Source organism: Homarus americanus, unplaced genomic scaffold (assembly GCF_018991925.1).
Source record: "Homarus americanus isolate GMGI-L3 unplaced genomic scaffold, GMGI_Hamer_2.0 scaffold4854, whole genome shotgun sequence".
Taxonomy (NCBI): domain Eukaryota; kingdom Metazoa; phylum Arthropoda; class Malacostraca; order Decapoda; family Nephropidae; genus Homarus; species Homarus americanus.
In genome coordinates, this window is record NW_024728299.1 from 760465 (window position 1) to 786983 (window position 26519).

The 26519-nt window shown below is 36.6% G+C and overlaps 1 protein-coding gene across 1 annotated transcript; it reads right to left on the minus strand.

Moving 5' to 3' along the window:
• Positions 1-25233, minus strand: LOC121866060 (run domain Beclin-1-interacting and cysteine-rich domain-containing protein-like). The gene is made up of 14 exons (XM_042365656.1): positions 25152-25233; positions 22515-22743; positions 20210-20287; positions 19095-19261; positions 18652-18784; positions 13631-15298; positions 12914-13130; positions 12555-12674; positions 10775-10950; positions 8975-9120; positions 8407-8589; positions 7960-8142; positions 7065-7218; positions 1-5963 (listed from the first exon to the last, which is right to left on the minus strand). Exons 2-14 carry the CDS (start codon positions 22722-22724, stop codon positions 5760-5762), a joined length of 3639 nt encoding a protein of 1212 aa, XP_042221590.1. The 5' UTR covers positions 22725-22743; positions 25152-25233; the 3' UTR covers positions 1-5759.
• Between the last annotated feature and the right edge of the window lie 1286 nt (positions 25234-26519).

Genomic DNA, 26519 nt, shown 5'->3' on the forward strand with positions numbered 1-26519 from the left:
TTTTGTTTAAAGGGAACCTTTATTTGAAGCACATAAGGCTACATCTTTGAAAAAATATAAGGCTTTGGAAGTTAAATTATACATAGAATGAGTATGAAAAAGATATAATGTATAGTATAAATAAAGTCATTGTGTAAATGTGATAACCAGTTCCTACCAACATAAAGAAATGTATACATCCTGTGGTAAGGCCGCCATTGTGCTAGCATTAAACAATTATTATAGTCTGTATTTAAAATATATATTATTTACATAAATTAACATAAGCTCTAAAAACTAAAGAAACAAATAATATGAAAATAATAAATTGTAAGGAACAGTGTATCCTATCTTAAAGAAAATGACAAATCATGTTCCTACAACTTTTCATATAACTGGGATTCATCTAATTTTATTGTGGAGTCTGTTATGAACTTGTGAAAAATGCAGTTACGAGAAACATCTTATCAATACAGGTAGTCGGTTTCTTTTTACTAGACTGTACAAGCCCTTGCAGCTCATTGGCTCATACACAATGTTCGATTAATACTGATATACTGTATAGCAAATAAATTCGTATATAACTATTGAGACTCAGTTGAGTCTCATTTTAATACCCAAATTAATGTATGTAAAGATACAGTATAACTGCTTGAAAACATTATCTTTGAAGATATGAGTGAAAAAAAAAAATATATATATATATATATATAGAAATAAGAATATTTACTGTCAAAGTTACAAACAAACTGACACTTTCGGAGGTGGAAAAAAGTTTTGTCGAGTGATTCGAAAAGATTGGAAACACTGCCCTAAGGGGGGAGGGGTTTAGACACCAAGCAAACACCAAAATAAATACCACATACTGTACATGATTTAAACATTTAATGATACCACACAAAAGCTAACTTTCTCCATGTACTATCCTTGAATATAACATCATCATTCAATAAATTATATCTTTTAACACAGTAAAGAGTACATGAGAAGTGTCATTGTACTGTACTGTATATTAATATAAGGTACAGTATTTAGATAGCCAATTTACCTACACAGTAATTCTTCTGCAATCATTTTGGCAATCTATGCATACTGTAAGCATGTGCATAAGAAACGGTTCGGAATCAATGTGTAGTAATTCAACAATACAGTACTGTAATGTGAATTTGGTAATTATTGTCCAAGCCAACAACCATTGCAGATGAAGTCCACTGATGTTAAATCTGTACTGTAAGCTCCCACTACACATATAGCTGTAATGTGTCCCAATAGTTGCCACAACATAACTGACTGCATTACTCTCAGATTTTAATCACGTGGAAAACAAGGCTTTATTCTAAAACATAGTAAAATAGCTGCTGTATCTCCAATTACAATGGTTGAGCATCATCATCATTTTTTATGGCCATTTTCCACGCTTGCGTAGGTTAACTGCAGTTACCTGACGGCAGCTCTCCATGCTGCATGGTCTCTTGCAGTCTCTCTTGTCGGGTTCCTAACTCTAAAAGTTATTTCTTACAACCTCTCCCATGTCATTCTTGGTCTACCTACTCCTGGCTCCCCCCCCCCCTCCCCCCCTTTGCATTTAGGCTTGTGTACCTCTTGACCCAAGGTCAGTGGTGGTCAAGTAAATACAGCACTCGCCTCCTGTTCCAGGGTTTGGTGGTTCGATTCCCGGGTGCTCCCAGTTCATCCAACTGTAAATGGGTACCTAGTTTACAACTTGGGGACGTGAAGGTGGTCGAGTGCAGTACTGGCCATGCTTTCTCCTCGTGTACCTCAGGCTTAGTACAGTATACAGTGTGCTGTATCCACACTGCCCTGGGCAGTCATGCCTATGGGACCCACTTTCATTTTTGCCTTTTGACTCAATTGGTCTCATCAATTCTCTCCGCATGCCCAAACCATTTCAGCCTTCCTTTTCACAGGATTTTGCGAATACAGTACTGTACTCTCAATACCCAGCCTCCCTCTTAGCTCTGAACAGATATATATTCTGAAAGTTAATTTTATTCAGAACTGGTATGAAGTGAATATCTAATTAATCAGTGTTAACATTGATTTCATACATGCAATTTAGCTTAAGTCAACCAAATACTGTAGGTCCATTCTTATGTCTTCACTCTCGAGGATTATTTATTGTCAAAACAACTGAGAATCTGAACTCAGTCAGTTAGTTATTACACATTCACCAGGCTTCCCATGGACCTGGTTACACTTCATAGCTGATAAGCTTAGCATGTTTTTTAAATTGTATTCTTGTTTCAAATTAATGATAATTGATAAAGTACTCTTTAATCATAATCAAACTGCAAATTCTGCAGTACAGTAATTAAAATTGGAGATGGAGAACTATGATCACTGCTGAATGTATACAGGAAGCTACAGCCAAAGCACACAACTCCTCAAATGGCTGTGCAAGACTCAATATGGTAATTTAAACACTTTGCCACATAAAAATACTTTCTCTAATTAGTCTGCCACAAAACAACAAACCATGAATGTTTATGTCAATGATTTGGTGGTTTTCTCTGCTTTATGCAAGGGTTGTGTTAAAAAAAAATCGGAAAAGGCAACTTTGTATAAAGAAATCCATTTATCATATATACCACATTTAACAAGGAAACATTCCTGGACCTCTACTCACCCTACTGGTCCTCACTACAAAATCCTTTCATAACAAATCCAATGAAAATCACAACATAAAATAAAACTACCATTTCAAATAATAAAGTCAATAAAAGAAATAAAACAGGTGCAGCTCGACCAAGTTTATCCCAAATTCATATACGGTACGTATTGCAATTTCAATCTACGTATCAAAATTTAATTTGTGACCAAAATTTAAATTGTTTCAAAATGTTTCATATTTTTGCTATGTTCTTGTAATAAAAAAAGTAACACCATGTGCTTTTACCAATTTGTAAATGTTTCTCTATGAAAAATCACCCCAAGTACCCACAAAATTCCTGGTCAGGAATACATCCCCCTTAATACATTGTTTCTTGCTGAAAAGTTAGCTTTGAATACACAGCTGCTGGATTTATCCTTTCACCTTCCCCCTAAAAATTAAAATAGAGATTATGAAGTCAAGTAAACCTCAGGTATGAAGGAAATATCTGTAGGTGACACGACTCTAATATGTCACACCATAAAAATATTCATTGGATGGGTTAGATGTACACCTGCCCGCAAATGTTATGTTCCTCGCCCCTCACTTAACCTGGTACATGTGGCACCGCTGCAGTCAAGGTAATCCAACTGGGGGATGGCCTCTAGACCTAACGTATTTGTGTTATAATTAAATTGTTCGACTCTGTTGTCCCTCTCCACCATTCCACCCCAACTCTCACTGCGGTGTTGTCATATGTACCAAGTCGTATGTCAGACAAGGAATACAGTATAACATATGTGGACAACTGTACATTCTAACACCTGTACTAATAAAGCACTGTACTGTACATACAATCCCCAAAAGCTATAAGAGACAATACCCAGGCACTTTCCCCAAAATAGTGTGTAAAAGTTCAAAGGAACCACTACATCAAAATTTTACACACAGCATTCGCCTATACTATACAAAGTCGAATGAAAAAAATAAAATAAATAAATAAATAAAATAAAATAAATAATGCTATGTTTTCATTTACAACAGTGGACTACAGTTGGGAATAACCATTTATTTTTACTTTGAACATGTATTATTCTTAGGAAAGTAAGCTAAATGATGTTGGTTCATGGGATGGATACTAAACTGAAACATAGTCACATCAATATTACTTTGTTTCCATCCATGACTCAGGTGTAGTGTTGCCCTCTTCATTACCCAGTAATAGCTTAAATGTAGTCAGTCATGACAGTGAGGTGTTAAGGAAATACAGGTAAGGGGTTTTCTGGTATTAAAAAAAAAAATTAAAATCTTATGCAGTACAGTATGTGCAAAATTGTTGAAAACCTTAAAAATATAATTAACACGTTAATTATACATTGCTAAAACTCTAATATTTAAATAGCATTTAAGCATACAAATATATTTAGTAAATCCAATTCATGGGGTTCCCTCAATAGGGTGGCATTATCCCATTGAATATTATTATGTAAACATAAATCTTAAAATACCTTTGTTCCAAAAATACAATACACCCTCCAATAAGCCAAAGCCCAATTAATAAACTTTCATGGATAATAACTGTTAATAGTTTAGAATGCAATTTTGTGAAAACTAAATTACCTGTATTTGATTAATATAGTACTGTACTGTTCAGTATATCACTTTTCAAATCTGTTCTTCTTATATAGACTGTACAGTACTGTACACTTCAGAGTGCTATCCAGTGTTAATTTCAATGATGAGTTTTGTATTAATATTATAATTTTCAAAAGCTTGGGCACAGCTGCCAAATTTTCTGTAAACTGAAAATGACCCTTCTATAAGGTAAACATGTACTGTACCCTATACTGAATCACAGATGGCATCTCACAAGGGGATGCTCTCAGCCACCTTATGCACAATCCTCCGCAAATATTATTGTTACGCCATTCTAGTTACCTTCCGTAATAACAGAAACTCTTGGGCAACCTGAAAATTTTTATACAGCAATGGAACTAATGGGAGGCATTCTGTATCCTCGAATTTCTGTAAACCAAGTGTTCTCTAACCCGGGGAGTGTCTGTACAGTTAAACTCTGATTTTTGTGGGATTAATAAAATTCCTAAATTGACAAGTAACTCTTAATTTATGCCATTAACGGGTGGATTTATTGTATCATGCTATCAGTGTATTAAAATAATCTAAAAATTACTAAACTATTGTCCATACCAATATTTTTTAATACTGGAGCAACAGAAATATTAATGTGTACATAAATGTTTATTTCCTCTATATTCACTCAAGTTCTCTTTATGCACAAACATAATCTGCTGTAATGTGTCATCTGTCTTATTACACAATACATATACAAATTATATTTTTATATAAGGTTCAAAGTATCACCTTCTGTGTATATCTGACCTCTTGGACTGTCTAATTTATTATTCAGCTCCAACAGAATCACTTGCCACTACTGTAGCAGGTCACACAAAATATGACAAGTTGCATAGGTCTACACATAACAGAAGTTCACACTTCAGCTTGAAGCACTTGAAGTATACTGTGATGAGTGGGATGATGACTCCCTGGCAAGAAGTTAACTAGCATGGATCAGTCATGGTACTTGACTACTTAGCACTGCAATTGCTTACCAAACTGCTTAAACTAGCTCTTGGTTTACAATACACAAACAACTTGGCTAATGGTTGCTTATAAGCAGTAACAAGTACCTATTTGAACTGTTATTTGGCAGTCAGCTTTGATTCTTTCAGCAAACAGTAAAAATATTTACAAGCATTACACAAGAACCAGATCATATTTTGTGAAAGGATAATGGCATTCTTTGGTTAAAGTTTATCGGTAATTAGGTGCAACTATCACATGTGTAAGAAGCTTCCTAAACTAGAGCTTCAGTGCTAAATGTATATACAAGAAATAAGAAGATAAAGGTGGATAGTCAGGGATATATAGATGTCAATTTGCTGGATAGATGGAATAAGATCGATATGCATAATGGATAGAGGGGATATTTTGGCATAATGGATCTACTGTAGATACCGGTAAGTAGCTTGACATGATGGATAGTTTAGACAGTAAGATATTATTCAACATGAAAATGGCAAGATTGATAGGTAGACATAAATATATTAATAAAAATTAAGATTCTCAACTTAACAAACCAAAGCAAATGTTAGGAGTCTGGTTTATCAAGATGATCTTGGGATAAACGCCGTGTCTCTCGTCTGATACAGCGAGGACAACGGAGGGGAGAGAAGCAGCCAGCATGGAAGCAAGCACTGCAAGTATTACAGAGTGCAGTAGAATCCAACTGAAATGGGAAAATGGCTTCCCCCTCCCCACACACTTCACAGATGAAGCCTCGTCCCACACACACCTGTAAAGAATGGTCAAGATTTATATTTGTACAATGTGATCACCAAACTTCTCATTCAAAAAGATTTAATTAGCAGGACTGAAACCATTCTGATCTATCCCCCTATCCTGCAACAGAAGGTCATCTGTATATACTGCACTACAATGGCTACAAACTCAAATAAAAAATGTTCCAAAAGAGGTTGCTGATACTTATAACAGAAAACATACAAAAACAGATAGTAGATTTCTCTTCACCCCCAGAGGCAAGGACAACTTTTCAACCTTTTTTAACAATCTACAGCAAAGTTCTGTTGAATGAGTACTCGATGAATAATAATTCAGTTTAATGGCAGCAGTGATTTAAGATACAACAATTCAATGAACAAACTTGCATTCATGGAGTTGGGATAGTCATGCTTTGTCGTTGGTTGAACGGCCAGTTAGCCTTAGACAACTTGGCAATGTTTGTTTATCATCATGTTTTCTCGTGTTGTGGAATGTACATTGCATTTGCTAGCTTGTTTCTTGTTAATTTTATGATTAAACCCAACAACGATGAGCTCAAAGACAACTGGCATTACAAGCAATGCCACTCCAAGACAATTGAGTACAGGTACCACAATGAGGTGTATAGAAAGAAGCAGCAGAAAAAAAATTATACACCTCTAGGATTGACAAAGACATATACAAGTGAAGTAACTACATTCAAGAGGAAGAATTCATTGACTCTAGTTGACTCCTCAGAAGGAAAGACAGGAAGATGCCTCTATCTCCTCCACCTTCAAACCAACAATGCTCTGCCAACACAAGCAGAACACATCTTCAGTACTGTGCCCCTCTGTAAAGTGTACTAAAACAACATTTAATCATTGTTAGGTTAGGCTTTAGGGTAAAAATTCTTTGGGCTGGAGCACATCAAAATTTATATCATGGGGTGTTAAAAAAAAAAAAAAAAAAGGCTGGAATACATCTCAGCTTTTAACACGAGATCCAAAGGGAAAAATGGGTGTCGTTAAATGAAAATTCACCAAATGAGCTTTTTTCACACACTAATAAATTTTAATTCTTGTCTCATATGTTTTCTGTTTAATTTAAAAAAAAATTATACAACTACACTCACCTGACATTTAGCAATATGAACTATACATTGTGAGGCAATATTCTTCATTTCTATCATTAGCAAACCAGCTTTGACCGATATGAGATCATCCAGAGAGTAAGCGTGAGGTTCTGCAGCCCAGTGTGGAGGTGCCTTACTTAGCATCCTCTTTTCCCTGTAATAAGAATTGGATTACAAAACCAAATAATCATAAATGCCATCTCAACATTATTTCTTTCTATTCTAAGTGTTTCCATTATAAGGTAGCATGATAAGTTCAAGTTACATTAAAAAATATCAGAAGCATAATATAATTTTAATAAAATATCCTAACTTGTTAAGTTCCTAACTCTAATGTGATTTCTTACCACCTTTCCTCAAGTTGCCTCTCTTGGCCTACTCCTGGCTCTCCTCCCCTTCACATTTAGAATCATGCACCTCTTGACCCAATTAGTCTCATCCATTCTCTCTCATGCCTAAATTATCTCTGTCTACTTTTCCACAACATTTTGCCAATATTCTCAATAATACACAGCCACCCACTTAGCTCTGATCAGGCTTCCTATCTTTTAGTGTCACATTGCACATCTACCTCCTCATCCTCATCTCAACTCATTCAAGCTTGCATATGTCATCCTCTTTGACCATCAATGTTTCACTGCCATAAGACATCACACTTCTCACACCAGTTGTATAGATTTCCTTTTACATGAAGGGACGGTTCTCTTGCCAGCAGCTCCCTAAAATTCCTCCAGCCACTTTCGACTCTTTTTAAACTCTTTCTATAGGCAGAGAACGCAAACCAGAACATTGTCAGAGTTAATGATACACTACCTATACTGTGAGACATGCCTGAATTAGGTAATTACAGAGACAGATGGATCACTTCAACACAAAAATTTGGAATTTGCATTACTTTTCGGCTCTGCTGCAAGTGTTGATGTATGGCAGTGTGTGGTACAGCTGTAGTCGGTAGATATATGTCTGGTGAAGATGTCTGCATCGCTTGTACAACCCAGGGTTGAGCGCATCAACATTAAATAGGGGATCACTCCTCATACTTTTTATTAGTTCAGAAGAAAAATTAGCAACAGGGCATCTGCAGGAGAGAATTTCATTAAATTAAATTATTTACTGTTTTGAGGTAAAAAAAAAAAATTATTATAAAATATCAAATATGATGAGTTATACATTTAATAATTACATAATTATACTATTTTAAAATGTAAAGTATAGTGGTATAGCAAAGAACAGTATGTGAAAAATTAAGATTAAAAATCTGATTCTACATACGGAAAAATGAAAATAATGAAGACACACAGTGATATACTTTACATTAAAGCAATACACAAAGTTGTCTTACAATTTGAAGTCCCATTTATGAAGAATTTTGGCAGGAATCATAGCTGTCTGGTTACTGTGGCAAGTAGTACAAAAGTACCGGCCTAGGTAGTTGCAGAGCCTGAAGTGCCTGCTGAGACTCTCTGATACTCTCATTCCGCAGCCAGCACATCGCCACCCTTGAGTCCCCATCAACACAGAGCGTCTATAAGATAAAAAGGAAGTAAAAAAAAAATAAATATAACAAAAACTGTCTGAAAACAACTAAGCTCACCTGCAAATAAACTAGTTTTCACCCTGAGCTTTCTTTTAAGGCTGAGACTAAGTGTAATCAGCTGATCATTTACTTCAAATTTAGTGACTGTTACCAATTTTATTATTATACAACTATAACTATAGATGTTTAGAAACCCCAGCACAGTGACCTCATTGGAAGAGAGGTGATTAGATTTGCCTAGATGATCATACCCATAAACTTTGGAGATTATAAAATAGTTTGTATTAGTGTAAAACCCAAACTGTATATCTCAGTTACATACTTTTCAGAATGCAGTATTAATATATGTAGGAATATTACAGCCGTTCCTTACTTAGTGTTGGCGTGGAGAGTAAGAATAAGCTGGGGACGGGGTGGAGCCCAGTCAGAAGTTCCACGCAGTTGAGTTTGTAACTGGGATTCCTTAGTTGCCCCGCCATCATCAGGACTAATTGCTACACTTGTTGGTAAAGGTAACAGCTACCCCCAGACAAAGAAAATTAGTACATTTAACAGGGCATAATTACTGTTTAATTATTAAGTACAGTATCAGATTATCTTCGAGTGAAAACATTTGAGGGATTAAAAAAGAATAAATATGGTTAGTAGTACAGGTATTGAGTGGTTGAAATGTTTAAATATGTATCAGTTGAATGCAATTCAGCAATAATGAAGTATTGATATATTCCCATGACAATTTAAACCAATGAAATTATCAATACTGTACATAATAAGTGCCTTTTGTCCTGCAATGACAATGAACAGCTATAATTTGGATCTTTCTGTGTCATATTTTTTAAAGTTTGGTGCCTTATTTTGGCTTGAGTGAATTATTGTAACAGGTGGCAACTTTTCTTTCTCTCTGTTAGTTCCTCCCTGTACGAGTAACACTTTTTGTCATCATGGAGGAGTATCTGTTATTTCGAGTGACATGTAGCACGGAAAGACCTCTCACCACAGTAGAGCTGTCTTGACAACCAGAAAAAAGTACTGTACTGTACAGTAAAATACGATGGGAACCAAAGACTGAGGGCGAACTTCAAGAACTGGTAGAGTTGTCGAGTAAATTCAGAAATGATAGCTCGTGTGAACTTCAGCAATAGTCACGCTGATAAATTAGTTATCAGCGTAGAGACAAGGAAAGAGAGGTAGAAGTGCTTCTCTATACAGTATGTTGCATAAGGTGTTTGTCATGCAGGAGACTGTAGTAGTGGCACTGATTTGGACCGCAAAAATCATTGTGGTAAAACAATAGTACAACACCTCCGAGAATCATCTTTCGTTTGTTTTCGCCCTATCGACGTTGATGCCCCATGCCCATAAACCTGTTCTTTATGGTGGTCACTGGGAGAGATACAGCCATCTGAGGATACCTGTGTTTGGAAAGGGACAGAAAACAACGGCATTGTCAAGATACAAGTCCGCATTCCTTGTAAGTCCAGCCCTATCAAGTCTCGGTCTCGCACCAATATACTGTACTGTAAAATTAAAATTATGAAAAACAAAATACTGTACAGAGTGTAATTATTTTCATCTTGGTACCTTGTTTCATTTTATTTTTCATCATAATAAAAGGATTTCTGCCATATTGAAAATTTTCATTAGCTTTAAATGTTGTGGGAGGGAGAGAGGGAATGAGGGGCTCAAGAAAGTGGTACTTTATGATACAACTTATTTGGTTATTCTCAGGTCAAATTACAAATTATATCCCGGCAATGTATTTTTTTCTATTACGGATCATGTTATATTATTTATGATGAAGCATGCACTGCGGGAGACTGATCATATGAGAATATAATAATGAACCGGTAATAAAAACAGGTCCAAAGGTGGGGCGCACGGCAACAATCCTCCCACCTGGTCACATACACAGTTTCTTCCCTCCCATTGTTTATGGGAGGGATTACAACACCATTTTCAATGAACAAATCTTGTCCTTTTCACAAGAAAACTTTAAAATTCTAAAAAAATTTTAAACCCTCATCTTTCCTTGTCAAGCAAATACCGTAGTCTAAGTAAAAATTCACCATCATTTTTAGGGTTAATAAAAAAAAGTACAGTACTGTACAGTATATAGTAGTGATAATGTAATGAACAGGTAACAGTGATATAATAACACGTATAGGGAGTTCACCTTTTGTGGGACATCCTGTTCAGACACTAGCCACTCCAGTTCACAGGCTTTGGGAAGCCTCCGTTCGTTGAAATGTTTCAGCAGGTTTAGGGCCACATTTTCTGCAGATGTTATGTCACTCTTGAAGGACAACTCTCCACTATTTGAAGTACTCCTTGATCGTAAGATTGGAGTCTCTGTTGGTCGGGTTTTGTGGAAAAAATCAGTACTTATTTATAAGGTTAAATAAAGCTCTTGAAATATAATGTTGAAAAAAAGTAAACATACAGGATATACTCTACTGCACTCTTGAGTCAGAAGTAAATTAAATGAATAAGATTTTTTGTTTCTGGCATCTCCTACAGGCAGATTATAGGGAAATGTGTCCTACATTAAGATGAACAGCTAAAGGTAATTCCCCTTTTCCTAATGAATTCCCCACATATTACTCTTAAATATCTCCAAAGGTCTTTGAGAAAGTGTAAAACTTGTTCTCATAGCTCACAAGAAGAAAGCAAACTTTAATGCTTCAATTTTTCTTTTCATTCTTTACTGGTTCCATCTAGTAAATTCAACAAAAGAGTGAATATAGAACTTGCCTCCTGTCCTAAAGGTCCCTGGTGTGTGCTTAGGGTATCCCATGTCCACAAGATACATATGGGTACCTAACCTTGCTGCTGGGGTACTAAATGAAGTCACATGCAGTGGCAATAACACTCTCTCCTTGTATATATCATTGGTGTACAAACTTTGTATTCAGGGTGCTGTATTCACACTGACTTTAATAGCACAACAAACCTATGGGACTCATTTCCACTTCCAATGTACTAGAACCTAAGGACCGTACAGATTACAGTACAGTGCATGACACTGACGTATGAGGCACTCCTGGCGAGAACAAGACAAGTAACTTTGAGTTGTGTTTTATCACACAATTATCCTTATTTCAAAATTTTTAAAACTTTAACTGCATTTTTTTTTCACTTTTGTCACTTGGTCTACTTCTCACTTGGAGCATCTCATAAAAGGGGGTCCCCGACTTACGAACGCCTGCCGATATGAATGGGTTAAACTTGAAATTTACAGTACTGTATTTTATTTACCTGATGGCTTATTTTTTACTTTCATTTACTGTATTTTGTCATTATATTTCTACTTTTCTCTTAAATTAAGTGATTTTAGATGTATATAAAGACTAAGGCTATGCTATAGTGGGATTCTAAACATTATTATGCAAGTACGGTATGCAGCATGTGTTCTGACTTAGGTACAAATCTGACTTAAGAACGTCCTCAGGAACAGAACCCGTTCATAATCAGGGGACCCCCTTATTATGTCTGCAAAGAACTTGTCATTTGACCCATTATCTAAAATGAATGTTTTTGTTTGTCCCTACTGTAACTTCATAGTTAAGCTTGAGGATGGTGTGGTGTGTAGAACAGTCACCATAAAGACACCAAAATGGTAACAGATAATGAATACTGCCATTTGCCATAACATTATACACATATAGGAGCATCTACAGATGCAATCCCTAGGAGAGAAAGCTAGCCATATTAGGATTCATTGATAAAGTGATAGTTTTGAGCAAAGCAAAGATAATCAAGTTCTCCAACCAAGGGTGATCACAGAATCAAACCAGTGTGTCATGGAATTGACCTTACCTCTTTGGTGATGACCAGAAAAAACTTTTATTTTCATGAATTTCCATTCTCTTTACAAAGAAATGACACCTTAGCCCTTTGTGTTACTGGCAGAAAATTGATTTAATAAATGGCAAAATTAGCGAGAATATCCTCACCTTCACAGCTTGATGATCCATCATTCCCTGTGGCCTCCTCCTCCATCTCTGAGATCAAATCTGACTCACTATTATAAGGGGAGCTCTGTGTTGACTCATATACACTGTAATCTGTTGTACCTGAAAAATTTTCAACAAAATACATATGTACACATGCTAATACCTTTCCTACCTATGTCCAAATTTGTAACCATTGTCTTTACAAGAGAAGTCTAATAATCTTTACATATGAAACTAAAAATCTTATAAAAGAAAGTCACATAACTGAGATAAGTACATTGAGTAACACTATATCTGATAATTTGGTGACATAACTAGCTAAAACTGAAACCCTTCAAAAAGAGTGAAGGTGCTCTTACTCTCTAACTTTACTGGAGAGTTGCAGGCCCAAGTCTGAGGATCAGAGGTTGATTCAATTACTGTGGTGGTTGAAACTGATGTTGATTGTACAGAGCCTGATAATTTTTGTTTTCTTTTCTCTCTAATCTGAGCCTGTAGATTGCGAATCTCTTCATCACTATCATCAGCTGTTCCCGGACTTGAACAATAATTTTGTTGCCAGGAATCAAACTGCATCTGAATACAAAATTATATACTGAATTAAGAGTCTTCATAAAATCCTAAATACATAGTTTAAATCTGAAAACAAAAGCATATGAAATTTTGAGTAATTGGTCCTCCATATGCCTTGTGAATCAGAGAAGGCAAGCAAAAGAGGGATGAGATTCCCTTCCCTGAGTTTTAGATCCCTAATAGTCTTTGGATGTGGATTGAGTCATCTCAACCTTTGATACATACTTAAATTTAATATTCTGCACTTTGTCAAGCATGTGAAGTTTAACAAAAACACCCATTTTGATGTAAAAGTGATACACTGGAAACAGACCTTACCATAATGTGGCCTTTATTAAACCAAACAAATGTGCACATACATGCTTGCACAAATATGTACACACACAGAATAATTAGTTTTAAATCTATGCCTTTCTGGTATAAAAAATAGAATGTTGCACCAACCTGGAGTGTGTAGGCTTAACTTTTATCTCCTATACTCTACAGCTTAATATGAACCATACCTGAGTTAATGCAGCAATCACAGCTTCAGATATGTTAAAATGAGCATTTTCTCTGTCAAGATCAGCATACTGCTTGTGAAACTCTTTTGATGAGAGGAATCCTATGAGGCTCTGTCCTGGCTGAGGACGTGGGAAGAATCCATAGTCAGCTGCTGGTGTTATGCTGTGTCCCCCATCTTCCATAAAACGTTTACGTACTGGAATTGGTGCACTCGCACCAGTCACTCTTTGGGACACTTCTAGTTTTCCTGATTTCATCTTAGATTCTAACTCAGGAGCAGTGTTAGACTGTGATAACCGTAATTTGCCAATCAACTCTTGGGATCCATCTGACCGAGAGCGACTGTGAGTTTTTTTATTTGTTTTAGCTGCTTCAGTTAATAACAAATTTGGTTTTAAAATTCTCTCAGGAGCACTTAATGCTACATCTTCCATAAACTCAGGGGGAATTTTAGCAACCACTGGTGTTGACATAACATGTGGAAGGTTACTTCCTGATATATCAGAGGTAGTAGAGGGTACTGGAAAATCACTGGTCAGTGGTAGCCCTGATGTTACAGGTACAACATTGGTAAGATGATCAACTGAAGACGAATTTGAGACAGAAATATTTCTTACACAATCACTTGAATTGTTTTGAAGATTACCTCCTTCAGACTTTAAAACACCTCGACTATCTACTAATATCTTGACAGAGGACTGTTGAAGTGGTGGGGGTCGCCTCCTTCTCCGAGAAGCCTGAGAATTCCCATCTACAGTGTCTTCACTATCTGGGTCACTATCTGCAGGTACTGACGCCAGTCTACCACTACTAGCCCTACTTCGTAACTGTGGAGTTCTGAACCCTGTGCATCCTTTTGGTCTGTGGATGCTATAAGCTGAGCTACTGTCCCCATCACTGGTGGAGTATTCACCTCCATAGTTAACCTGCAAGAGGCTAGGAGAAATACTACTCCCTGGTCCACTACAACTATCACTTATATCCAAAAATTCCTTATTAATAACTGGTTGAATAATTGGCTTAGGGGTAGTAGAGAATTCCTTTGGTCTGGCTCCAGTTTCATTTGTTATAACATGGATATTTTTCCCATGCACTAGTTTTGATATTGTTGTAAGAGCTGCATTACTGGATACTTGGGAAGTTTCATTTGCTATAAAAATGGGAGACTGATTAACAGGACTTGTTGCAGGCCAGTCTGAACTATCGGAACTGCCATCTGGGCTCTCTCGTGGCATAAGCGTGACGTCTTGGGTTTTCAAATCATTCACTTTCAGGGGCTTTGTGGTATCTATGGAATCTTTTGATTTTCCCTCATTTGACAGCACAGTACTTTGGCCCTTGACTTTACTATGCATCTCTTTACTCTTACAGGATTCCACAGCATTTAAACGAGAAGGGCTGCTTGGAGCCAATGAATCTTTTAAAAACTCTCTATTCAAATTTCCTTTCTGGGTACTAGAATGTGACCATACTGCTGGCCATTCCTTATCTGTCACCGGACTGGTGGGTAGAGATGAAGTGGACTTTTTATCAAACCCAAATTTACTTGTCACGCCAGATGATTTTGCATCCCAAAGAAGTGGTTTGGTTCGTAATCTCTCAGAGTTGGCAGGTTCAGTCTTCGCTGTATACGTAGTGCCAGGTGGTGGTTGATATGTCCCTACAAGCTGCAAGTATTAAAATTAGGCACTTGTGAGATTATCAGTTGTGCAAAAGATCAATGTACAATATACTGAAATAAAGAGTTAAACCAAGGCAAAATTAAAAGGAATATTATGCAAATGATAATAATTCACCCTAAAATCTACTTTTCACCTTACTTGACCTGATCTCTCTCTTAATACATGTACATATACAGTAGTCTATTGCAATGAGGAATTTATTTCTTAAATGTATTAAATAAAATGTTCATACTCCTAATCTGCTTAAAAATACTATATTTGTGTTTAGGCATTACAAAGTGACTTGGATGCAAGAGGAAAAAACAGAAAATTAATTTTAGAAATGTTGAAATATTTTTCTTCACAGCAATACTACATAACAAATGGATTGGGTGTAGTAAACAAGAAATACAGATATAAGGGGGTATAGATCTGAAAGAAGTATTAGACAGACCCTGCCATGGCAGCTAAAAGGGCACGTGGAAGTCCTACATGTAACGTCCAGTTACCACTCTAAAAATGGGTTGGCAATAGGAGGTGTATCCAGTCATAATACTTGCTTGAATTTTGCCATCAGGTAATCATGGTTAACCCTTAAACAAAGAAAATGGCCATAAAATGGTGATGATGTCACATACGGTAGATAGCTGGCCTGGAGCTTGCTAATGAGAATGGATGAGAAAATGAGAAGTACGTGTATATATATATATATATATATATATATATATATATATATATATATATATATATATATATATATATATATATATATATATATATATATATATATATATATATATATATATATATATATACATGTATATATATATAATATATATAATATGAGAGAATTGCATGTCTCATATCAACAGTCCACGAGGTGTAGGACTAATAACCCTACTCTCGCACACTCACTCACTCACCCATGAAAACACACACACACACACACACACACACACCTGTGTGCATGCATGTGCATGTAATGTCACCACAGCTGTTCAATATAATCACAGATGGGGTAGTGAGAGATATGTAAGAAGAGAGTGATGGGGAAGGAAACAAGTTTGTTATACAGTACTTTATAGGAATACAGGATGCAAATGGGAGGTGTGGCAGCTGCTGGTGGGTGATTTAGAAGAAAAGTTAATAATCTTAGTGAATGTGTACTAGGAGAAAGTTAACAGTGAATATGAATAAAAGTCAAGTGATGAAAAAAATAAATAAATATGAGACGGAAAAGTGGTTCAGACATCTTTGAGTGAATGTGTCAATGAATGGAACAGATTAATAAATTTGAACTACAGTTAAAGATATATTTACAAAAGTATGGATAGAGAACTGGGTCACAGGAGTCAAAGTTGGGAATGTATAGAGGATTCATTGAACTAATGTGAAAGTGATGCATGGGCTCTGGATTAAGGGATTAAGAGGAAGGAAAACATTAGGAATAACTGAAATGACAAACTTGAGAATAATATTTGGGATAATTAGGTTGCAGAGGATAAGATACAGTATAATCATTTAGATATTGTTTAGGTGGAGTGGGTATATTTAGAGTACTGTATGGGGAGTAAATAACCTGCATAAAGACTGTACAGTATAGTCTGCATTTACGCGGTCAATTGAACCCGTGGAGGCCCGCGTAAAACGAGAAACGCGTAAATGAAATAACAGAACATATGGGATTAATTGAAATAAGAGACTGGGCCGACCCCCAAACTCCACTTTTTCCGACACAATACGTACGTTGTAGTAAAAATAACATCTTAATTTTATGATGGTATGCACACACAATTAATAATTAAGAGAAATATCAATAATATTAGGTTTTTTAACACTTACGTTAGTAGAAAAGCTGGGTCGGCACACGTGGATGGCGGCTCGTTCCGAGGCAGTGGGCAGATTAGTTGCCCTCCAGTGAATCACTTTCACTACTCGCAGAGGTTTGCAGGGCCTCCCAGACAAACCTCTCAAAGTCCATATCACTATCACTGACTTGGGCTGGCTATCGTTGTGGTGGGTTGCGGGCGAGGAAGTCCTCAATACTACCTTGACGACTAGCATTGATGTTGTCGAGATAGATCTGGATATACGACTCCATAACTTTCGTCAGATGGTTATTAGACGCTTCATACCGATGCTTGTCTGGGTCGTTGTCAAGGATGAGCTTATGTTTCTCCCCCAACTCGATGATTTCCTTCACATTATCATGGCTTGGTCCAGGTAATTCAATGTTTTTCTCGGGTGGTGGGGGTCCCGCGGAAGCCATTGTGAATTGTGAGGGGAATAGCGGGCACAAGAGAGAACTGTATACGCGGACTGAGAACAATGAGAGGGGCCCTGCTACGTCAGCGACTTCTACCCTCTGGTGGCAGGGCACGTCATGTTACATTAGACCAATCACAGCTAGCGGCGGAGGGAATGCGTGGGTGATAAGGATGCGTGGCCCAATCACAGCCGATACGTCATATGACGTCAGCGATAACGCAAGAGCGGCCTAATGCGCACAACTCACCGCGCCGCTTCCCGAGTATGGTCAAGAATGGACTTCGTGGGTAAAAAATGTCGCGGCGGTCTGGACCTCTCCAGCCACTCGCTGCGTAAATGACCAAATTTACCGCGTAATTAAAGCATTTTCATTCTGGCAAGGCACCGCGTAAATGACCAAACGCGTAAACAAAATCCGCGTAAATGCAGACTATACTGTATATTCAGAAGTAGATATTAGATGGGAGAGCAAGGAAGAGAAAAGGACTTAAGTTGAAGATGATGGATGAAGCAAATACTAGTCTAGAAGTGAGAGATGGACACCCAGTAAGGCATCAAAAACTTCATAGGTATGTCACAGCACTTTAAGAGTACTGTACTGTAAGGTAATGAAGAATGAGTCTGTGTTTTGCTCTCTATCTCATCAGCCTTCAGCATAACAGAAAACAACTGGCAAGATTAAAAATGAAATATAATGTGCACGTTGATTTGTTTATCTACGCTGATATGATTAATCTGTTTGTGTATGCACTTTATATTCTCGTTGTTTTGGCCTTAATCATCACTGAAGTTGGGATATTAGGTGATGCTTCCCCTCCCACCCCCGGTGACTGTGAGAAAAAACTACAATCACCTGTACCAAATTGATCAGACGATGATTAAACAAGAAAAATGGCACGGAGGTATCTGACCACAAACAATCTTCCCAAACTGTCATAATACATAAGGAGTTGGATTTGGGAGAGCCATACAACATTGTGTCCATAGGAGAACTACCAGCACTAGTATGAAGAAAATAAAAATAACTGATGTTCTCAAGTTACAACAATTTAACCCTTTCCACTAAATATCTTGTGATGCAATTCACTAACCAACTTTGGATTTATGTCAGCTAAGACAGACTGTGAGTTCTCTTCAAGAGCTCGAAGGCAAGTTATAATGGCTGAGGTATGCTCCTGTGATCGCATCAATGCCCATGGATGAAAATGTTTCTTAACATGGTCTCTGCAAATAAAGACTGGATATTAGAAAAAACACAAATAATAAAATTTTGAAGCAAGAAGCCAAATACACAAGAACTACAGAAAGATGTTAACCAAATTTTATATACAGTATTCAACACCAAGAACTAACTAACAGATGGGTAGAAAAATGCCATAGCCAAAGCAGGTTATATTTCATATGAATGTCCACACAGGAGAAAGGAAAGCTAAAGCCAAACAAGGAAGTACTTAAGTTACTTCTAACTGGAAAAGAACGTGGGTATATGGATATAGTTTCAGTGAACAAAATATGCTTAAATTGAGTACTGTACCTATCAGATGTAAGTGCTTTAACTTTAGCTGCCAGTTGAAGATTTTGTAAAGACATACGAATCCATTCATCAGCAGGCTGGGGCGTTGTCGTCATCTTCACACAGGGCCCAAGTGTCGGGTTGAGAACCCGTAGACCAACCACAAATGGCCATAAATCTGCATTACCCTGTAAAGGACGGACAGGAATAATATAGGGTTTTATAGATCCAAATTACTCACTTTCATAATGACAATTACTGAGTTTTTAGAATTTCAAGGGCATTAGTTAAAGGATTTGGTAGATGTTACACAGAATCACAAACCAAATGCAAATACTGTACAGTATCATGCACTGAAATAAGTGAATATATATCCCTCAACATCCTCATCAATTTAAAATACTGTACCATACTTGTGTAAAATAGATCAAAAGCCACACATGCAAATTTCCACAATATATACAACACCTGCAGCAAATGACAAGTCAGTTCAGTGACTAATGTAAAAAAAATTTCAGTCCATACTGTAGTACATTTTGCTCTTGTTCATCAGCTTTATAAGGACCAGCTTGGGATATACATTACTGTACTTGGTTTACTTTATGCAACCCAATATGATACTGTACTGGTTCATGTGTACACAGCTGTGAATCACTGCCAACTCCTTCCCTCCCTACACTCACCAATGAATGAGGTTATGCACCAGTTACTTACCACCCCCTACATGTCTGTATTTACAAGAAAATGAAATAAAAACAGTACACAGTATTCCAATCTTATTTTTGTTTAATACTGTACAAAGTCATCAGTTTTTACAGCATTTCAGTATTCTCTATTGTATTTGTTAATTTGACTGTTTTGTTCATCCTGTATTTATTATGTACAGCCTTAACACTGAGCTAAGTAATGTAATGTCCCCTCCAAAGCATTTTTATGAAGAAAAAAGAATTACCCAGTGTACAGTGAACCCTTGATCTAATGGACAATCTCTGAGGGGAAGGGTTATACAATAGACCCAAAAGTCCGTTTTACATCAAGGATGAAAAACACAATACGGTAGTGTATCTGGATTCTGATACTCACGATACAGTACTGTAATAAATTAGCACAAGCTGAAGAATTAAGAGTCAACTCACCCGCACATCTATGTGTTTACACCCATGGTAGAAAATGCGTTGAATAGCATCATATATACGCTGGAACCCTCCATACACCTGTGAAAAAAATACAGATAAAATATCATGTTACCATTGTTTCTTAATTAATTGGGGGAGAACATTTATACAAAATATAAAAAGGTTAACTATGTAATTTATTATAATTAACCCTCACTAATCAGGGCTCCTCTGATCTGGACTATTGTAGGTTTGGCCTGGCATGGCCACTTGGCATCAGTTTATGTTTATTCACATAGCAGTGAGGATGTCTCTCAAACTTTTAGCTCCCTATAGAGTTTATAATGGGTCCAAATAAAGATACAAAAAAAGTGAAAACAAAAGGAAACATGATTCCATAACTGTATTCCTTTATTTAAAAGTTCTTTACTTTATTTTTTTTTACTCCAGCTTCCATTCTCCTGTTTATCAATCCATTTACTGTATATTATTTGCCTTCAGTCCAATACTGCATTTTCAAGAAACATCCTTAACCATTACAAGTCATAAATGGCCAACATTAGACATAAATGCTTATTATTTAGGAAATATATTTTGTTAATACTGTATAAGATAAATCATGGGGGAGCCTCAGGACTTAATGTGTATACTACATATGCAGATTGTCAAATCCATTTCCTGTGGTTTATATTTTTGTCTTCCACTATCACCTCTGTCACTTCCTCCCTTTGCTTTGTTTGAGGCTTCTCAATCTCTTGATCTACACTAACAAAAGTAGAAGAGTGAAGATGAAAGAGGGATTGTTTCTGAAAGCTTTAGTTCAGTCAACACTCTAATGGGTTAAAAACCTTGATCTCAGGGCCTTGGTATGTGACACCGGAGTCAATTCAGAACAAGTTTGAAAAAGCCTGAAAACTTTCCAAAATTAGTTAATCCTTCCCCACACAACCATAGTCCCAGAAGGGGCTACAGTATTGTGGGGCATCAGCTACTATTCAAGATTAAATGCTGAGAGTCTTCAGCACCATTCTCCACAATCATACATTGGCTACAACACGACAAATCTGGATCAACCACTTCAGCATCACGTTCACTTAAGTATCCCCAAGGGAGGAGGGAGGAAATCTGAGTCATTGAAACTAAACATGGCTATAAAATGATATTTCAAGAACAAAAGGTTCAATGTGCTATAGCTGTATTGAAAGGTACAGCACAAACCTTACCTGCTCATCAAACGACAATCAGGATGTTAAACCTCTATGGTCAAGAGTAGAGGAACATTGTTTAACTGTGTGAGCTAAACAGCCTTAATAATGAAGATTTCCTAGAACCTAAAAATAATTATCAACTACCATCACCAGACCAAGTTAATCATAAGAGTTATCTCCCAAGTCTCCATAACAAGTGACAAATACATTCAGGCATAAAACTAGGAGTAGGTTTCTTTGATACAAACTTCAGGCTTGGCCTATGAGAGTGATGAAAAAATAAATCATCTTCCCTCCTCATAACCAGAAGCTCAGAAACTTGGCCTACCCACTGTTAGAACTGGAAGGGAGGTTGCACAATGACCTGTTAAGGCAAGGATAAAATAGGTAAGGGTTAGGGCATAATTAATCAAAACTCTTCCCCCTTCCTTCACACAACTGACTGCATATTACTGGACTGTAATCAGCTAGAAAGCTTGCCACATATTACTTCAAAACAAAGGCAAAATTAAGCAATGATTTTATCAATAACAAATATATCACAAAATAAAAAATTGTCAAGGATGGGATTGATGTAAGCAAAAATATACTTACACGTGATGAAAAGTGAAAAACTCTGCACATTTTGTAGTGAATTTCAAATGATGAGTTACTCATATGTATGAGATACATACTATGGCGAAGAGGTAAAATTTTGTGAAAGAATATATACCCTCGGCTAGAACATCAAGTCATAGTCAATGTGAACAGGATAAAAAAGCAACCTAAACCATATACAAGTACAGGTAGTCAGAATACAATATACAGAAGAAAATCAACAAAAGATGAAATATGGAAACAAATTTAGCAGTCCATTTCTCATGACCCGTGGACCACCATGAATCAATATGTGCAATAAAGCAATCTTTGGGCTAATACAGCACTTTGGTCCCTGTTTTTCCTGGCCACAATGTCCACTGGTACTGTACAAGCAGAGTGTAGTACCTCACCAGTAAGCTCAACCTACAGTATACATAAAGAATATTTTGAGTACTGTTGAGGGCAGTAGGTGATGTATCCTTCATGACATAACCCCCCAAGACAGCTAATGAATTAAAATTATCTTTAAACAAACCTACCTGCCAAACATGTGTTGGTCTTGATGTAAGAACCGCTCCAACTGTGTTGACCAACTCCGAAAGCAATGACTCGACCTCAGCAGAAGGGGCAACTGTTCTCTTTGTCACATCTTTGAGATTTCTAATGGACTCCTCTTGTTTTGGCCTTTGACCTTTAAAGGCATTTTTGTGTTGTGGTAGACCTTTAGCTGCTTTAACAGGCTCTGTCATTGTCTACAGTTTAAGTACACTGTAAAGAATGAAACATTTTCCAAATCACGAATAAATATTACATTTTAAAAAGAACATGACATCATTTATTTAAACAGATGTCCCCTTCTTAACAATGTCTATTTTCTAGAAATTGTTAGATTACCATGAGAGATTTATTTTGATTGTTTTTCTTTATTAAAAATTAAAGGTAGTACAGTACATTATAACATGCATGTTAAAGACTAAAGAGATGATTACCATTATTTCTTGGAAGTTTTTGATTGGGTCTTCACTGATATGTTTGTTTTATGCAGTTAATGAAATTAAGTGGGAGTGTGGGAAGTTAGGCATTAAAAAAAGTTTTAAGGCTCAAACATCAAAATAATGAAACAGATTCATTATTTTTGTTTTACATTAATTAGTACAGTAGTATTATTCTTACCCATAAATAGCATAAAACCAGACAGACAGCTCAATTTATATGATACAATAATAATCTTATGGTAAACACAATATCATGGTAAACTTACTCTAACCTTCTTTACTTTACGATTAACTGATGATATTCAGGATTTCAACATTCACTTATTTTAAGACCATTTTCCACACTTATTTGGGTTCACTGTGATTAACCAATGGCAGCTCTCCAGGTTGCACTCTCTCTTACAGCCTCTCATTCTCTGAGGATATTATAACTTCTACCCCGTGTCATTCTTGGCCTACCCCAAGCTCTCCTCCCCTCCCCTCCACAATGAGACTCATGCATCTCTCTCTTTCTCTCCCTTTTTTTATCACCATCATTATTCTACACCTCAGCTTACTGGCCGCCTGGATGGTTGGCCTGTTCTTGTTACAAATGTTTTTTCCAGTTGATCTCCACTATCATCTCCACATGCCTATATGATCTCAGCCAACATCTATGCAAAACCTCACCAAGACTCACCCACTACCCAGACACCCTTTCAGCTCTCAACACGGTTCCTATCTTTCATTTGCACATTACACATCCATCATCACCATTCTCATTTCAGCTTGCTCAATGTTTTACCACCATACAACATACACTTCTCATGCTGATTATACAGTACAGTACACCGACACTTCTGCCATTCACTTCTGACCCTTGCAACTGAGCTAACTTCAGCACAGCTCCAGCACTGATCACATCAAACAGGCTACAGAACTAATCAACACATCCCAACATTAAGTTTTTCTCTCTTCACAGTCATAAATCACTTGTAGTGGGCAGTGCATGAAGGATCTGGGAAATTGGAGGATAAAACACCCCGAAAAACTGATATGACACTAAAATGATGTCTACGTACTTTGTATGCGAAGAAATTAATTATTTACCATAAAAATTCCGCCAAAAAATCTACTGTGTGGATGTGTGTTGTTGTCCACTCTTAGTTTGTTCCAGTAACCGATTGTACTCTCACGTGTAAAAAAAAGAAAAAAAAGAAAAAAGTAAACTTACACCAGGTAGCTTCAAGAAATTTGCTCTCATTGGTACCAAATACCAAAGAATATTCTTTCTGCTTAATAATCCAGGTAAGAGTTAGGGGTAATTATATAGGACTAACTCGCGAGCGAAATTGATTGAAAACAATTTTAAAAATGCCGGATTTTCATTGTTATACAGTATTATCGTGGAGACTTTTGTAGTTTATGGAGTAGTTAAAAAATGGATATTTTTAAAATAAACGCTACTTAACATTTGTGGGTATGAAGAACAGAAGACCTAACCAACCAACCAAACAAAACTACCTAACCTTACCTAACTTCCCCGGTATATTAAACAGAAAGAACTTAATATGATATGGTGAAATTTGAGGCATTTTCTGGACGTGAGATGATACGGCCACATCTCCGCTATGAGGCCCTGGCGGGTTAGTCCTATACAGTATATTAACCGGAGTTAGGTAAGGTTTGGTGGGTATCTTTGGTTGGTTAGGTCAGGTTCTATTCGGTTCAGTGCATTGTTGTACAGTTTTTATTACTATGTACTTAGTGGTTTAGTGTGATACCGTCTTCCAGTATTACCCCCCTCTACCCCCTCCAGTACTGTAAACAAAATGGCAAAATAAATCATTAAATTTACATATACTTGAGATAGGAGTAATTTTTGCCTGGGTGAATTTCCTGGTCGTATATAGTGTGTATACACTATTGTTTCAACAGTTCTATCAATCACAATTAATTTGAAAAAATCTCCACCACTCCCTTTGTCAGAAGGTTGAGGGTTACTGCAGTAATATAATTGACCTGTCCGTCCTGCCATTAACAGAGTGTGCATCAGAGATAATGGAGACAGGTGATTAAGGCACCGTACGTGTCTCCTGCAGTTTATTCATGGTAGTATAGTGAATTTAAGCTGGAATTATTTTTTGTAATCATTTTAGATGTAGAATAATTCAAGAAGAGCTTCAAATGGTAAACTCTTACTATTTGAAGGGGAGGAGACCACCCGAGCCCTGGTGTTTGTTGTTAGGCAGCTTTTGTCCTGTGTTTCATCATCACGTTCAAGTTATATTTTTCCTTCTTTTTATATTTTCATTTATTAAATATATCAACTTTCTAAATATTTAGTGAATACTATATATTTTTTATTTACACTTGAAAGCAAGTCGATAAAAATATGTAGATATTCATGTAATAGAGTAACTGTGAAGTCGCCTAAATAAAATTTTTGTATACAGTATATATTTATACAGCATATATACATTATAGGTTCTTCTTAGTTTTTAATGAGTTCATAAGATACACAATCACAATGATAAAACGACTTGATGGAGGACAAGATATTTTCCAAGAAAACTTTCAACAAAAGCTACGCCCTATAATACTTATACAGAGGAGCTAAAACTGGGACCGGATACTTAAAAGTATTTACAATGTTGTATCTCCCAGTTAGCTCTTTAATTCGATGTGAGGTTGTAAGACCTCTCTGTAGCTCTTCCACCGAATGTTCCTACTACCCAGTTCGTCTTCGAATTACATTGGCTTCCAATTAAAGCATGTTCAGTACTTGCCTACAGTGCGTAACAGGCGTGACCTTCCGCCCAAGCGGCGAACGACCCGATCATTGGCGAAGAGAATAAAAACAAAAGTAAAAGCATAGAGTTCAAACTCTGTCTAATGACTTTTAAGACACTAATGTTTGGTGAGCCTAAGTATTTGGCCAACCTTCTAATTCTTCTGACCACGCATTCTGAAATGATTTTGCGTAGTAGTGATGACCTTCACGTCTACAGGCTCCTAGAGCAATACGGGAATACTCTTTTGCCTTTCCTATACAGCACCCAGCTCTCAATGTTTACATTTAAGTTACAATACTCAATAACAAAATTGTAAAATAGTTTTGATTTTGGGCGACTTATAATATTGTTAGTTTGACTACCGTAAGTTTACAAGGTCGCTGAGCGTGTAACTGTGGGGAGTTTTGAGTATCTTGTTCTTTCTCATTCACCTTTATCATCGCAAAACAGATGCGTCTTCGTTAGAGCTGAAGTATTTCTTCTAATTTCGAGCACGATTGGTCTAGATATTGTCAAATATAAATAATAATAATTATAATATGCATTTATACAGTTCAGCATGAGATAAACCAGTGGTTCCCAATGAAGGGTAAATTATAAATTTGACATTTTTCCGGGGTAAAGACAGGTCATGAGATATAGCCATATTTTTCCTGCTTTTTTTATTCCATACACAGCCACTGGTCATTCATGAATCAGACACGTCCTGGACACGGCAGAGTTGGTACCTCTTGCCTCTCTCCCACCTAATAACCAAAAATAGTAAGGAAATAAA